This window comes from Calliphora vicina, chromosome 5 (genome assembly GCF_958450345.1).
Source record: "Calliphora vicina chromosome 5, idCalVici1.1, whole genome shotgun sequence".
In the NCBI taxonomy this organism is placed as follows: Eukaryota; Metazoa; Arthropoda; class Insecta; order Diptera; family Calliphoridae; genus Calliphora; species Calliphora vicina.
The window spans coordinates 70,731,634-70,746,128 of NC_088784.1; the positions used below are offsets into that span (position 1 = coordinate 70,731,634).

The following is a 14,495-nucleotide window of genomic DNA, read 5'->3' on the forward strand; positions in this document are numbered from 1 at the left end:
TTAGAATGTGAAAAATGTCGCAATGAATCGGGTAAAATAAAAAAAAAAATTCAAAGGAATAGTCAAAATAAATCAGGATCACGTGGACGATTTGCTGAAAAATCTACAAATCGGGAAAGTACTGTATCAAAAGTTTAGTTTTCCCTGTCACACAGTAGTTAAGAAACATTTTAGTTTAGTGGGCGGGTTCCTAAATATTTAGTTCTATTTTATTTGATTATGTTTGATTAAATATATTTATGAGTACATATTTGCCATGTGTGACCCTACCTTTACATGTGTGTGTTGTTATTGTAACAGCTTAAACTATACAATTTTCTAATCTGGGCGTTCTGCATTGACGTCCATGTCTAGAAATTCTACTACTTAAACGGGGTTGGTCCACAATTCCATTGAACTAAGTGAAGTAGCATTGACCACATGCCGGGCATATACATGGGACGGCACGATCTATGAGAGACCAGTAGTAATTGAGCCTGTTACTCCATTCCGACCTCAGTTGTACCAGAACTACTCTTGTTTTCCGTGACAGGTTATTCTCCGCAAAAACGCTAAATGTGTGGGTTGTTGTTTTAGCAATACCAGCAATATATCTGATAAAATTTTAAATAAAATAAATAAAAGTTTCATATAGTTATCTGGTCTGGTATAAAAAGTTACACGCATCCATGTTCAGAATATAGAGAATATTTTTTTTTACCGTTTTTCCCAAAAATTCCTTTATATTATTTCTCTTATAGAAAAAAGATTTCTTCCTGATCGTATATATTTTGTATATGTTTCTAAAAGAAATCATAACGTAATTTTCTTGAAGAAAAATTTCAGATTTATCTAAAAATGTTCTGTATATAGTTTAAGTAACTTGGATCACACGGTAAATAACAGAAGAGTGTTGCGTTATTCACAATTTTTGGAACCTATTTAAGGAATTTCGGCATATAAGTAAAGACAATGGCAAAAGTTAACACCCCATTGATTAAAAAATCTTTCGATACTTTCTTCACAAAAAAACACAAAATCTTGAACGTTTTTTAGTACATCTTATCCAAAATGTGTATATTTGTTCTGTGTGTGCTTATTTCAATAAGTTTATGTTTGTCTTCAGAAATTAAATTTTATACGAAACTATAAACATTTTGCACCAATCGTTCACGAGCTTTTCCAAAATGAAAAGTTTCAAAACCACTGTGTCAGCAAACAGAAAAAGAAAGATGATTTCAAAAAAGTATCAGCTGATTCGGATACAATTTAGAGAGGACAATGATTTTGTTCGTCAATCGCAAGGTAATTGAAACTAAATTGCCAACAAATGTTATATGTTGAATTAGGTAAATAGATTCAGGAATGAAATATTGCTGTGTTGTACTTCTGAAAGCCGTAGGAATTTGCCATGATCCTTTGTAATACACATGTGTTCCAAAAAATATGTATGTGCATTACTTTTTTTTAAAAAAAGCAATAAAATTTACTTCATTAAGTAATATTTTGGATTTTTCAATCAGGAAAACATTAAAATCAAGGATTTCCACTAGCGGACTTTTATTTTATTAATTAAATTCTTAAAACAGAAAAATGTATTCATTATTATGGTATTGTCAAAACAATGGAAACTTAGGTTTCATTTTTACAAAAATTGTCTGGCCCAGCTAGTGACTCAGTATTTTGTTTTTATTACGGCTTCACAGCGACCATGAATTGAACCAATTTAATATTCAAACGACTCTTTTGAAATCTTTTATCATACCTTATAATCACAACTGATAAGGCCACTTCAAAACTACTCTATTACAAAGCTAGAGTTGTGTTTGGAGTAATTGTCGTGCTGAAATCACCAAACTAGTGGCATATTTTCTTCAGCGTCTTGATACATAACATCGTTTCAAATGGATTTATATCCAATTTCAGTCATAGTATATTTTATGATATGAAAAACGGTTCCACACCATTACATTGCCACAGCCAAACTTGATTGTCTTATTAGTGTGGGGTCCAGTTATTTTCCCTTCGGCCCTTTACAAATATTTTCCCATCACTGCATCTTAAACTATACTTCGTTTGATCCGAAAAAAGAACAGTATTATTGATAACCTTTCGGGTAATCAATTTTGGGAATTTCTTAATTCTATATTATCTTGCATGTCTTGCTCTTGTAGTACATGCCTCATGAAGCCTTTTATAATTTTGAAACTGCTGGGGCCAAATTACCGCATTCGTTATCGAATGAGCTATCGTGTCGAAAAAAGATTTCGATATCGAAATTATGATAAAATTATTAAATTAAATTTCTTGCTCTATATCGAATGCTATAATCTCAAGAAAATTACGATAAATTTTACTCGATATCGAATGCGGTAATTTGGCCCCTGATTTATTAATTGAATATTTATCGCAGATAGTTTTTTCGTTTATTATTTTGTTTTTAAAATTTTCGCAAATCACGACTCTAGCCATTTTTACTAACTATTTAAAAGAACTTATTGTATTAAAAATATATTTAAAAATTTTAGGTTTCAGATTAGACCGAATGTTTTTTTTTTGGCAGAATAGATTCGATTCCGGCCTGAAAGAAACGATTTCTGTCAGACACTAGTAAATATTTCAGAATATTTCTAATATTAATTTATTTAGTATAGCTTTCAAATGATCATAGTTTGAATACATATTACGAATTCTTAGTATAATTAGCCATAGTTGAATAAAAAGAGTCTTTGGATATAATAAAAACACATTTAAGTACACACATTCAGTACAATATTGATAATCTCGTTTATTATTACTGATTCGTTATGTAATTATAAATCAAATTACGAATGATGCTACCATTGAAACTTAGTATTACAACGAAAAGACAAGAAAATATCACGAGTCAATTTTTAATTTAATTTCTAGATTAAAAACTAATAAGTTTTTATTTATTGTTTAAAGTATAAACAATTTGCAAAAAGTGTTTGTTTAAAATGAAATATGAAAGAAAAATAAAAAAGAAAACCAAAAAAAAAGATATGGATTCTGAAACAGAAATACCAAACTACTGTCTCTCTTTGTAAGTTGTAATGATATTTTTTAAAATTTCAATAAATTTCTACCTTTTCTTCTATAATTTTCTAGATGTCCAACTGAAACAAAACTTAAAGATCACATGCGCAGTGTACACGATCCCCAGAGGACAGTCATCTGTGATAAATGTGGCAAAACATTTAAAAGTACCTACAGTCTTAAAAAACATCACGAACTGGAGCATTCGGATGTACCGAAACCAGCGCCCATACCCCAACAATGTGAAATCTGTGGTGCCTGGCTAAGACATTTGTCGGGCCTAAAACAACATATGAAAAACATACACGAGGGTGTGCAGACCGAACATCGTTGTCAGATTTGCAATAAAGTCTCATCGACAGCCAGAGCTCTCAAGAGACACATTTATCACAATCATGAGTGTATAAGAAAATTCCAGTGCACCATGTGTGATAAGGCATTTAAAAGGGCCCAGGACTTAAGGGTAAATATTGTTAACATACATTTTATGTTTCATTTAAAATTTATTTATTATATGATTGTTTTCTTTTTGTAATTAAACATTACTAGGAGCATACATCTGTGCATACAGGCGAGGTGTTGTATACATGTCCTAATTGTCCCATGACTTTCTTTTCGAATGCCAATATGTATAAACACCGGCAACGTTTACATCGAGCCGAATGGGAGGCTGATCGTAGTAAACCTATACCACCAAATATTATGAAACAAGCTAAACAGGGCAGTAAGTTTGTTAAAACAAAACGTACTCCCGGTGAAATTACACCCTCTCATTTGGTAACACCAATGCCCATCCTACCACCATCTGCGGTATTAAATCCTCAAATTTTATATGCAAACATGACTTTGCATTGAGTAAGAAATGCAATTGACCAGGGTGTTAATTCTCGCATTTGTAATCGAAATAAATTTCGAATGCTTTTTAGATTTCGAGTAAAAATTCTTTCGTTTTCGAATACTCAAAAATAAGGTAATCCTCAGAAACGTTCGAATAATTATATGAATGCGAGAATTAGACCCCAGGACCGACCCACATACAACACAATGACACTTACATTACATACACTCAAATGTACGTAAACACGAATGTACATTATTATAAATTATAAAACTACATACCTACTTTATTTAAATACTAATTTTTGTTTTAAATGTTCAAAATAATTCCGAAAAATAAATCATTTCAGTTGATTACTTATTTAATTTTTTTAAAGCCTTTGTAGAAATTCTTACTAACAGTTAGCCTAGGTCAAACAAAAGTTCATCTAGCCAATTTATATGAAATACAAAATGTTTTTTTTTTTGGCTTATGGCAAATGTAATAATATTAATGTTTCAAACACTAAACATTGGTCACTTAAGGGTAAGGAAATTATGAAACAAAATTATTATAAATCAGTTTTGAATGTATCAAAAATTTAATGTAATTAATAAGAGACGGAAAATAAGGGATTCACTTATTTTCAGAAGCTTATTCGTTATCATGAGGGCAAGTTTCTCAGGCAACAAGCTTGAAAAGGAAGCTTTTGCTTATTTTTAAATTAAAAAAAGTATTTTGGGTCCTTATGAAATTTAATGGCGATCTAAAAGTGGGGTCAGACGGCATGTATTGCTTGTGTTTTGTGCCATGTATTGGGACATTTTTCCATATGTAAACATATACATACCGTGTGATCCATATGAAACTTTGTGTATGTAAAATACATGTGTATTACTCGTGACATTTTTGGCAATTAGAGCATGTTCTATTTTCGTGTATATTTTGAATTACAACACTGTGTGAGTGCAAAATAAAAAAAAAACAAAACAAAAACGAGTAAAGAAAAATCATAACTAAATAAGTTTCATTGCATTAAATATATTTATTGTGATTTAAAAATGTTTTAAATAAATATATTGTTAAAAACAACAAACATATAAACTAATAGAGGTTATGTCACATGCAATTACATATGTACGTTTGAACGTGGAAATTATGAATCGTATGTATAACGTGAATTTTGACATACACATGGAATTCCATATGTATCGAATACATGCCCCAATACACATGCAATACATGCCGTCTGACCCCCCTATAAGGGATTCACTTATTTTCAGAAGCTTATTCGTTTTCATCAAGGCAAGTTTCTCAGACAAGAAGCTTGAAAAGGAAGCTTTTGCTTATTTTTAAATTAAAAAAAGGCTTTATTTGCTGATAAATAAGTATTTTGGGTCCTTATGATATTTAATGACGGTGGAAAAAATTATTTTTGTCATTAAAAGCTTTTTGATCATATTTAAACTTGACTTAACTATCATATAGAATTCATTGTGTGCAGTAAAATTTATGCTAGAAATTTGTTTATAAGTTGTACAAAAGCACATATCCTCTTACAGCCGCATATACCCCCGGTTCTGTCAATCGAGAGATTTTAAAAAAAGAGCGATTTACAAAAACGAATAGTCGAAAAATTGTTGTTCTTTCGTTCATTGAATCAGGTTTGTTTATTCGAAAGTAAAACGGGTTAATCATATGGATTCGATTTACAGAACACTAAAATATGTGAATTCGTTTAAAAACGAAATTATTATAAATTAAAAAACTTTTAAATTATATTAAGACTGTATTAATATTAAATAAAATATTCTGTAGTTTTAAGTTCTGATTTATTTTGCCAATTGCATCTGAAGTCCTTTCCTGAAAATTTCTAACTGTCTTGGAAAGCTTGCTTGAACGATAATTATTATTCAACTTTATTATATTTTTGTATATCATAGTACAAACCCGTCACATATATACAGTTTCGTTTACAGAATTGCTTAGATGTTAAACTACTTTCACAAAAGTACAGCCACAGTGCTGTTGAATTGTGAAAACCTTGCTAAACAATACTTTCCCCCTGTTCTGTAAATCGAGTGATTTCAAAAACGAATAAATGCCAAATTGATGTTCTGAAAATTGCACGATTTATTGATAAAGTTTTGTTTACTCGAAATTAAAACGAGTAAATCATGTAGATTCGACTTACCGAACATCAAAATATGAGAATTCTTTTAAAAACGAAAACGTTTCTCTGGTTCGGTTTACAGGAGAAATTGTATAAAAAACCATCAAATAATAATTTTTTGATTTTTAATTTTGTTCAAGTTTTTGTTGTGTAAAAGTGTATTTTCCATTTTTTTGAATGAATAACCTTTTTAAGTCGTAGTACATTCTTAAAAATAGCAAGTTTCACTTATTTTATTTATGCATTATTATCACTCGGTTAATCGGTTTTAAATTTGTTTTTGGAATTTTTTTATATTCATTGGCTTTAATCTAATTCTAAATAGTAGAGGACTATAAATTTACAAACCTTTCCAGAATCAATTACACATAATGAAACTAACAAAAATTATTTGGTATTTTATCTGATGAATTGAAATTCCGTAAAATTCAAGAAGTTTAGACTAAATCTTATTAATTCATTAAAAACTTTATATACTTTATGGATTCTATATATAAATATGTATTGTTGAAACTTCTAAAATAATTCCTTTTAATATCAAACAAGTACAAACGGTTTTCTAAAAAGGGTAAATTTTCGGTTAACCGCCAACACTTTTTTAAATGTAAGTTTTTATAAACTATCTGATTCCGAAGCACGTTTCTCGATATTTTGTATGATTTATTACCCAGCTAAAAATAATGGAAGTCATACTTTACAATCGACATCTTCATTACCTCTTAATCCAAAGATGTTAATACATATTTTTTGCCTTTGAGAAATAATATTATGAATGACATACCTGATTTAATTTGTTCATTGGTTTTTAACAATTATTAATTTATTAGTAAAAATAAAATTGTTATTGAACAAATCAATTTTATTGTTAAGAACTTCTTTGGCCGAGCGTACAATTTGAATAGAATTTTAAAGGAAAGGTAATCATAGTGGAGAAATAGAGGCGCAACTTATATTTACTCGCAGTTAAATTTTATGTCTGGCAAAACAACAAAATACATTAGCGGTATTCACAATCTTGTGCATTTGTATTTATGCAATGGTGTATTTCTGTATATTTTGTTAGTGTAAAGAAAAAATGCAATGCATATACAATGATGCAATACCATTTGCACAAGATTGTGAACTCCGCTATTGATTTACATGTGTTTTGTTGTTGCAAGACTTTCTAACTGCAAGCAGACTTTCTTTATAAAATAAGTTTGGCTTTTGTAAAAAGCGCATTTCTCTCTGTGAGGCGAAAAGTTTTTTTTTGTTTTTAAAAAAAATGGTTTGAACTAAATTTGTTTAAAACTTTTTACAACTATAAAATCTTAAAATTGTATTGTTTTGTATGTTTATAGCAATTATCAATAATTTTATCTTAAACAATATTATTTTGTGCGTTTGTGTCAAATAAGAGTACGGAATGTTTTTGGTAAAATTGTATGTTTGGTTACAACAAGTCAATCGCATTGGAGAGGCTTTTAAAATGCCTTTCATTTTAGGTAGTCGTTTTTTTTACTCATATCGCATTTATGGACCGATTTCGCTGATTTTCAATACCAAATTGTTCATGATTATATTTGATATATTGATGAAAATGTTCTGTACGAAGAATATCTGTGTTCTTCGAAAAACATGTTTCAATCACCACATGAATTATTTTTAAATGTGATTTATGATATGAATTATATCTTGCCCTGAAAAGGAACCTCACACCATAATATTGCCACCGCCAAACTTGACAGTCTTATTTCTGTACTTGGGGTCCAGTCTCTTTCCCTTCGGCCGTGTTACAATTTTTTCACCTCACTGCCTCTTAAACTGTATTCATTTTCTGCATTGACTAGTTTAAATGTTCTTTGTTAAATTGTATATGAGCAGTAAGTTTTTTTTTTAGAAATATCACGTTTTTCGCGGGTCTATTCAGTTACAGTTCAAGAACTATTTTCCAATTTTATATTTTTAATACTCTTCTGGGGAGTAATTTTTCAGAATTAAGCATTTAAATTTAATTCGTAAAACAAACGTTTTACGAGGAGATGATGTTCTTTTTTTATTTGGGGAAAAATATGATGGTAAAATTTTTTTTTTCTGATAAATGTTTTTTTTTTTCAAAATTGTGTACATCTAAGATATTTTTTAACGGTTATTGCAATATAATGTGTAGCTCAATAATCTCAACAAACTATACATACTATATCCGCACATGTTCTCTCAATTTTAACTTTTGTTTGACACATAATCAAGTATTGAATACAATAAGATCAATTTCCTGTGAGTGTGTTACAGTTTTATTTATAATTTTTAATAAATATGTAAATAAACCGAAGTGAAAATCTACTTAAAAAATCTATAAACAACATCTCTACAAAAGCCACTTAGGGTAAGAGAAATTTTTAATTTTAAACGCATATATTTATATAATCATCTTTCAACTTGTTTCTTTACATTTTTCCATCATCACCACGTTCAGATGGCCATCTAAAGCTAAACTGCGCAAACACATGTATTGTCATGACACAAATCGACAAAAAATATGCGATCAATGTGGTAAAACATTTGCCTGCAATTCCAGTATGCGAAAACATGTGGATGCCGAACATTCCGAAGTTAAACCGGAACCAGAACAATGTAAAATTTGCAATACATGGTATCGCAACATGTCTGGCTTGAGGACGCACATGAAGTTTATGCATGAAAATATTGGCGGCGAACATCGTTGTCAAATCTGCAATAAAGTGTCCACAAATGCTCGAGCTCTAAGAAGACACATTTATTTGAATCATGAATGTGAACGGAAATTCAAGTGTCACATGTGTGAGAAGGCCTTTAAACGAGAACAAGATTTACGAGTAAGTTTTTCTTCTTTTCAAGATTAATGAAATGAAAATAATTGTTATTATCTTTAAATTTAGGAACACATCTCTGTGCACACTGGCGAGGCATTATACACTTGTCCCAATTGTCCCATGACATTTTCCTCTAGCGCCAATATGTATAAACATCGTCAACGTTTACATAAGGCCGAATATGCTGCTCACAAACAACAACCAATGGCCTTGAATATTATAAAACAAGCCAAATCTGTACCGAATACGGTGCGCACTAAAAGACGAATGATGGTTGAACCTCCTCAGCCGGCTGAAATTGTTATGCCACCAACATCAGTTTTGTTAAATCCCCAGCTTATCATAACCTCACAATATGCTGCTATGGCACCAAATTTGACAAAATTACACGATTGAAACAGTACTGAGACATAATAATAAACAATTAATGTAAAAATTAAGCTATTGACAAGGATATAAATATGTATTATAAGAATTTATATAGACGAAATTAAGTATTTCATTTGGTTACTTTGGGTTTTCAGGAGTGTTTTGGTAAAGGTAATGTTCCATAGGGAAAAAAGGATTGACAAAGAAGTTGTAAATGCAGGTGATACACTATGATTTAAAAAGAGGGTGGCCCGATAGACTAGCATGTTGGACTATCAATCGGAGGGTTGCGGGTTCGAATCCCGGCTAAAACTCTACATCTACAGAAAAGCTAATAGGCTTCGCAGTTGGTGTTTGTTAAAAAAAATTAGCGTCGTGATCATGATTAATCAACATTCGCTATAGACAATTACGATAGCATTGGAAGTGTATTCTGGTGTATCCAAAAAGAGGTCCTGGATAAGAATCTGATGGTCGATTATGGAAGCGTTGCCAGAGGGCAACTACAAATTTCTGGTTGCCAATTTCGCAACAGAAATGAAAGCTGCCAGTTGTTACCTGTAATACAATTTAAGCAACAGACAACGCAACTGAAGTTCGGTTGCCATCCATATTCGACCCATGCAGTTGAGGTGGCTGACCACCAGCATCCTGGGGGGTTACTCTTTATTGCGATGCGAAAGAAAAATGGTAAAATTGGTACCCTTTATTGCGTTTTCGCATCGCACAAAAAATTAGTTTAAACATGTTTTTATTTACAAGTTTTGACATTTCATTTTGTCATTCTTCGCTATTGTTTATTTTGTGGTGCCAGTATTGCTTCTTTTTGCGAAATCGTTTGCGTGGACGATACAAAGTACAAAATTGTATTCTTAACGCATTTACCTTTCGCATCGAAATTGCTTTCGCATCGCAATAGAGAGTAACCCCCCTGGTCTCCTCATAAAGATAATCAACATTAGTCATCTAGATACATCCTTGTTTAATCGTTGCCATTGAACGGTGAAATGAGGACGATACTGGGGCAGCATTATATAGAAGAGAACGACCAATTGATTTACTATATGTCGCTACAATCGTCTCATTGTTAATGTCCCAAAAGGTACCAGCGAGAGCTTTTATTATCATGTTTCGATTGCTCACCTTTTTAATGATGTAGATTAGGGTGGCCCTTAATAAACGAAAGTTGGATTTTGGCCATTCTCACCCCCCAGTTTGGTGAACATTAGTAAAAAAATCATCCTGAAAAAATTTTAGGTAAATCGGTTGGGGTTAAGACGTGCCGCAAGCCTTCTGAAGTTTTGAGATGCATTTACAAGGGGATAAAATGCATTTTTTTCAGTTTTTGTAAAAATTTTGCCATTAAAAAATTACTTTTGTAATTTAATTTAAAGAATCGAAATGTGTACGTAATTGTCGTTCTAATGAGACATAAAAAACAGAAATCGGTCAAAAAATGTTAAAGTTATTAAAAATTCGCCAGGCCATTAACGTGTCTCAGGTCACTAGAACAAGAAATTTAGGAACAAAATGAACATATTTTAATAAATTTTAAAATAAAAGCTCATTTTTACTTAAAATATGTCCATATATACTTGTATATGAGTTTTTGTCTTCGTAGGATACCGTTAACCTATTCTTAGGTATGAACAAAAAAATAAAAATTTTTTAACGGCAGTTTCAAAACTCAATTTTCAAATTTTTAAAAATTTTGTTAAACAAATTTCACAATTTTTTGATCATCTCATTGGGATTTATTAAGAATATAATAGGGAATAAAAATGTGAAAAAATTATGAAAATATCCCTTATAGTTTTTCCGTACCTGCGATTTAAATTTTGAAATTTTCGAGAAAAACCAATTATTTGGCAATTTTTAGGCCAATGAGCTCTATTTCCTTAGTCTTATGAATTTTAAGCCAAACTTATTCAGAATATTATAGTCCAGATAATTCTAAATATACTCTGAAACTTTTACTAAAATCGGAAAACGTTAACCCTTAAATCGTGAAGGTCAAAAGTCAAATTTTTCAATATTTGGAATTTCTCTTGAAAAGATTTCGAAATGTTCGAAATGTTGTATATTTTTGGGCCGATTTTGATGAAATTTAACAAAAATATAACATAAACTCTATGGTTCATAGTAACAGCACAAGAATGGAAATTAACGCTTAATGGCACTTGGGGTTAAAATGACACCAAACTTTTAAAATCATAATTTTTTTTATGGTTTTAGAAGTTTCGGGTCATTTTAACCCCAAGTGCTATATAGGGTTAATTTAAATTTTTCTGCTGTTTTTGTATATACTAGGCTTTGTGTTATATTTTTGTTAAATTTCATCAAAATCGGCACAAAAATATACAACATTTCGAACATTTCGAAATCTTTCCAAGAGAAATTCCAAATATTGAAAAATTTGACTTTTGACCTTCACGATTTAAGGGTTAACGTTTTCCGATTTTAGTAAAAGTTTCAGAGTATATTTAGAATTATCTGGACTATAATATTCTGAAAAAGTTTGGCTTAAAATTCATAAGAATAAGGAAATAGAGCTCATTGGCCTAAAAATTGCCAAATAATTGGTTTTTCTCGATAATTTCAAAATGTAAATCGCAGGTACGGAAAAACTATAAGGGATATTTTCATAATTTTTTCACATTTTTATTCCCTATTATATTCTTAATAAATCCCAATGAGATGATCAAAAAATTGTGAAATTTGTTTAACAAAATTTTTAAAAATTTGAAAATAGAGTTTTGAAACTGCCGTTAAATAAATTTTATTTTTTTGTTCATACCTAAGAATAGGTTAACGGTATCCTACGAAGACAAAAACTCATATACAAGTATATATGGACATATTTTAAGTAAAAATGAGCTTTTATTTTAATATTTATCAAAATATGTTCATTTTGTTCCTACATTTCTTGTTCTAGTGGCCTGAGACACATTAATGGCCTGGCGAATTTTTAATAACTTTAACATTTTTTGACCGATTTCTGTTTTTTATATCTCATTAGAACGACAATTACGTACACATTTCGATTCTTTTAAATTAAATTACAAAAGTAATTTTTTAATGGCAAAATTTTTACAAAAACTGAAAAAAATGCATTTTATCCCCTTGTAAATGCATCTCAAAACTTCAGAAGGCTTGCGGCACGTCTTAACCCCAACCGATGTACCTAAAATTTTTTCAGGATGATTTTTTTACTAATGTTCACCAAACTGGGGGGTGAGAATGGCCAAAATCCAATTTTCATTTATTAAGGGCCACCCAAATGTAGATAGCTTGCGATAAAAAGTGATGAAGGCTGTTGAAGACTTTCTCTAAAATGTTTGAATTTTGCTCCGAAACGATAAGTTTGCATTTGACCGAGATGTTCAATACCGTCTAACTTCAAATTGGATAACCTCAATTTGAACCTAGAACTGGTGTAGGGAATTTATGTGCTGTACCGAGTTTTTTAGCATTTTGTCGAGTGATTTGAGCTGGTTTTGAGTCATAAAAAAATGTGGTTTCAGCTAAAATCGAACACGAAATTACTTATAATAACGTTGTACAAATATTTGTGTAGATATACACATCTGCTCAAAATAATAGATACACCTAATTGGAAAAAATTTAAATGGCGGTAACATTGAAAATTTCCTCGCAAGCGTTAAGAATACATCATATTATTAAAATTTCTATCTGGCAATGTCATGTCAGTCAAAAATCTGGCAACTATTTGCTTTCATGTTGATTTTTAAAAACGAATTTATTTGAATTACAAAAAATTATTTGCTCATAAAAATAGATACACATCAGTAATTTGTAATTTGTTTATATACAATTTTTTTTTTGTGCAATTTTTTGTTCCTATTTACGTGAAACAGTAAGTATAATTTAAATTTTAGCAACAATTTTATAAAAAATAGGACTCTTTTGAAGAAAATGGGACGAAATCATCATTGTACCGAAGATGAGAAAAAAATTGTTCAAACGATGAGAAATCAAGGAAAATCATTACGGGAAATAGCAAAGAGCATAGGAAGATCTTTACATTTTGTCCAAAATGCTTTATCTAAAAAACAAAAAAGTGAAACTCGCGGTAGACCAAAGAAAACCAGTCCAGAAACAGATAGGCGGATCGTCCTTATGGTTAAAAAAGACCCTTTCATATCATCGAAAGCTATTTCTGCGGAGCTATGTAACGAAATCAGTCCACAAACAGTTCGTCGTCGTCTTTTACAAGCTAAATTGCCGGGAAGAATTGCCAGAAAAGTGCCACTAATGCGCCAAAAAAATATCAAGACAAGATTAGAATTTGCTAAAGAGCACTTACAATGGTCCGGGTGTGAAGGCGAAAAAAAATGGAGAAATATTTTATGGAGCGACGAAACAAAAATAAATTTGTTTGGAAACGACTGCCAAAGAAATGTACGCCGACCAAAAGGAAAAGAATTCCACGTTAAATTTACAAAAAAGACGGTAAAACATGGCGGGGGAAACATAATGGTTTGGGGTTGCTTTTCATGGAATGGTGTTGGTCCGATATTCCGAATAGAAGATACCATGAATGCTAGTGGGTATAGAGACATATTGGAAAACGTAATGCTTCCATATGCATCGGAAAATATGCCATTAATATGGACATTCCAGCAGGACAACGACCCAAAACATAGTTCAAGATTAGTTAAAAACTGGTTCTTGGAGAATAACGTACCTATTTTAAGCTGGCCCAGCCAATCCCCTGATTTAAACCCAATAGAAAACTTGTGGAGTGAATTAAAGATAAGGCTTTCGAAGGAAGTTTTCAAAAATAAAGACGATTTATGGGAGAAAACGCAAAAAATATGGTACGATATTCCATTGGAGAAGTGTCAGAACTTGATATCCAGTATGCCCAGAAGAGTGGAGAAAGTTTTACAAAACAAAGGTGGATATACTGGATACTAGCTTTACTTTAATAATAAACTAATTTTTTTAAGATAAAATTTATTAGCTTTTGTTTAATAAGAATTTTTAAAAATGTATCTATTATTATGAGCACCAAATTTTTCGAAATTTAAGAAATTTAATTTACTTTATAATATTTATTATTAATTATGAAATATTTTGTTTTTGTTTTTTACTCTCCTTTTAACTATAAATAAAAATCGACAGAATTTTTTTTATAATTTTACAATATACCATTATTTTTTTTTCGTTTTTAAAAAATAAATTTTGGTGTATCTATTATTTTGAGCAGATGTGTATATAGGGAAATATTTATCAAACATTTCAC

General features: G+C 30.5%; 1 protein-coding gene across 6 annotated transcripts in view; it reads left to right on the top strand.

Moving 5' to 3' along the window:
- The window catches only part of LOC135962498 (zinc finger protein 37-like), a 35,907-nt gene that overhangs the window by 2,719 nt on the left and 18,693 nt on the right, over positions 1–14,495 (top strand). Inside the window, exons 3-4 of one of the 6 annotated variants that reach the window (XM_065514459.1) lie at positions 8,482–8,860; positions 8,924–9,347. The exons of 4 other annotated variants lie outside the window; for them this stretch is intronic. In XM_065514459.1, the coding sequence (XP_065370531.1) occupies positions 8,482–8,860; positions 8,924–9,253 (709 nt within the window). In that variant the 3' untranslated portion in view covers positions 9,254–9,347. Of the gene's footprint in view, positions 1–3,108; positions 3,500–3,585; positions 4,240–8,481; positions 8,861–8,923; positions 9,348–14,495 lie in introns of those variants that run through there. One more of the 6 variants, XM_065514460.1, reaches the window with a different exon arrangement.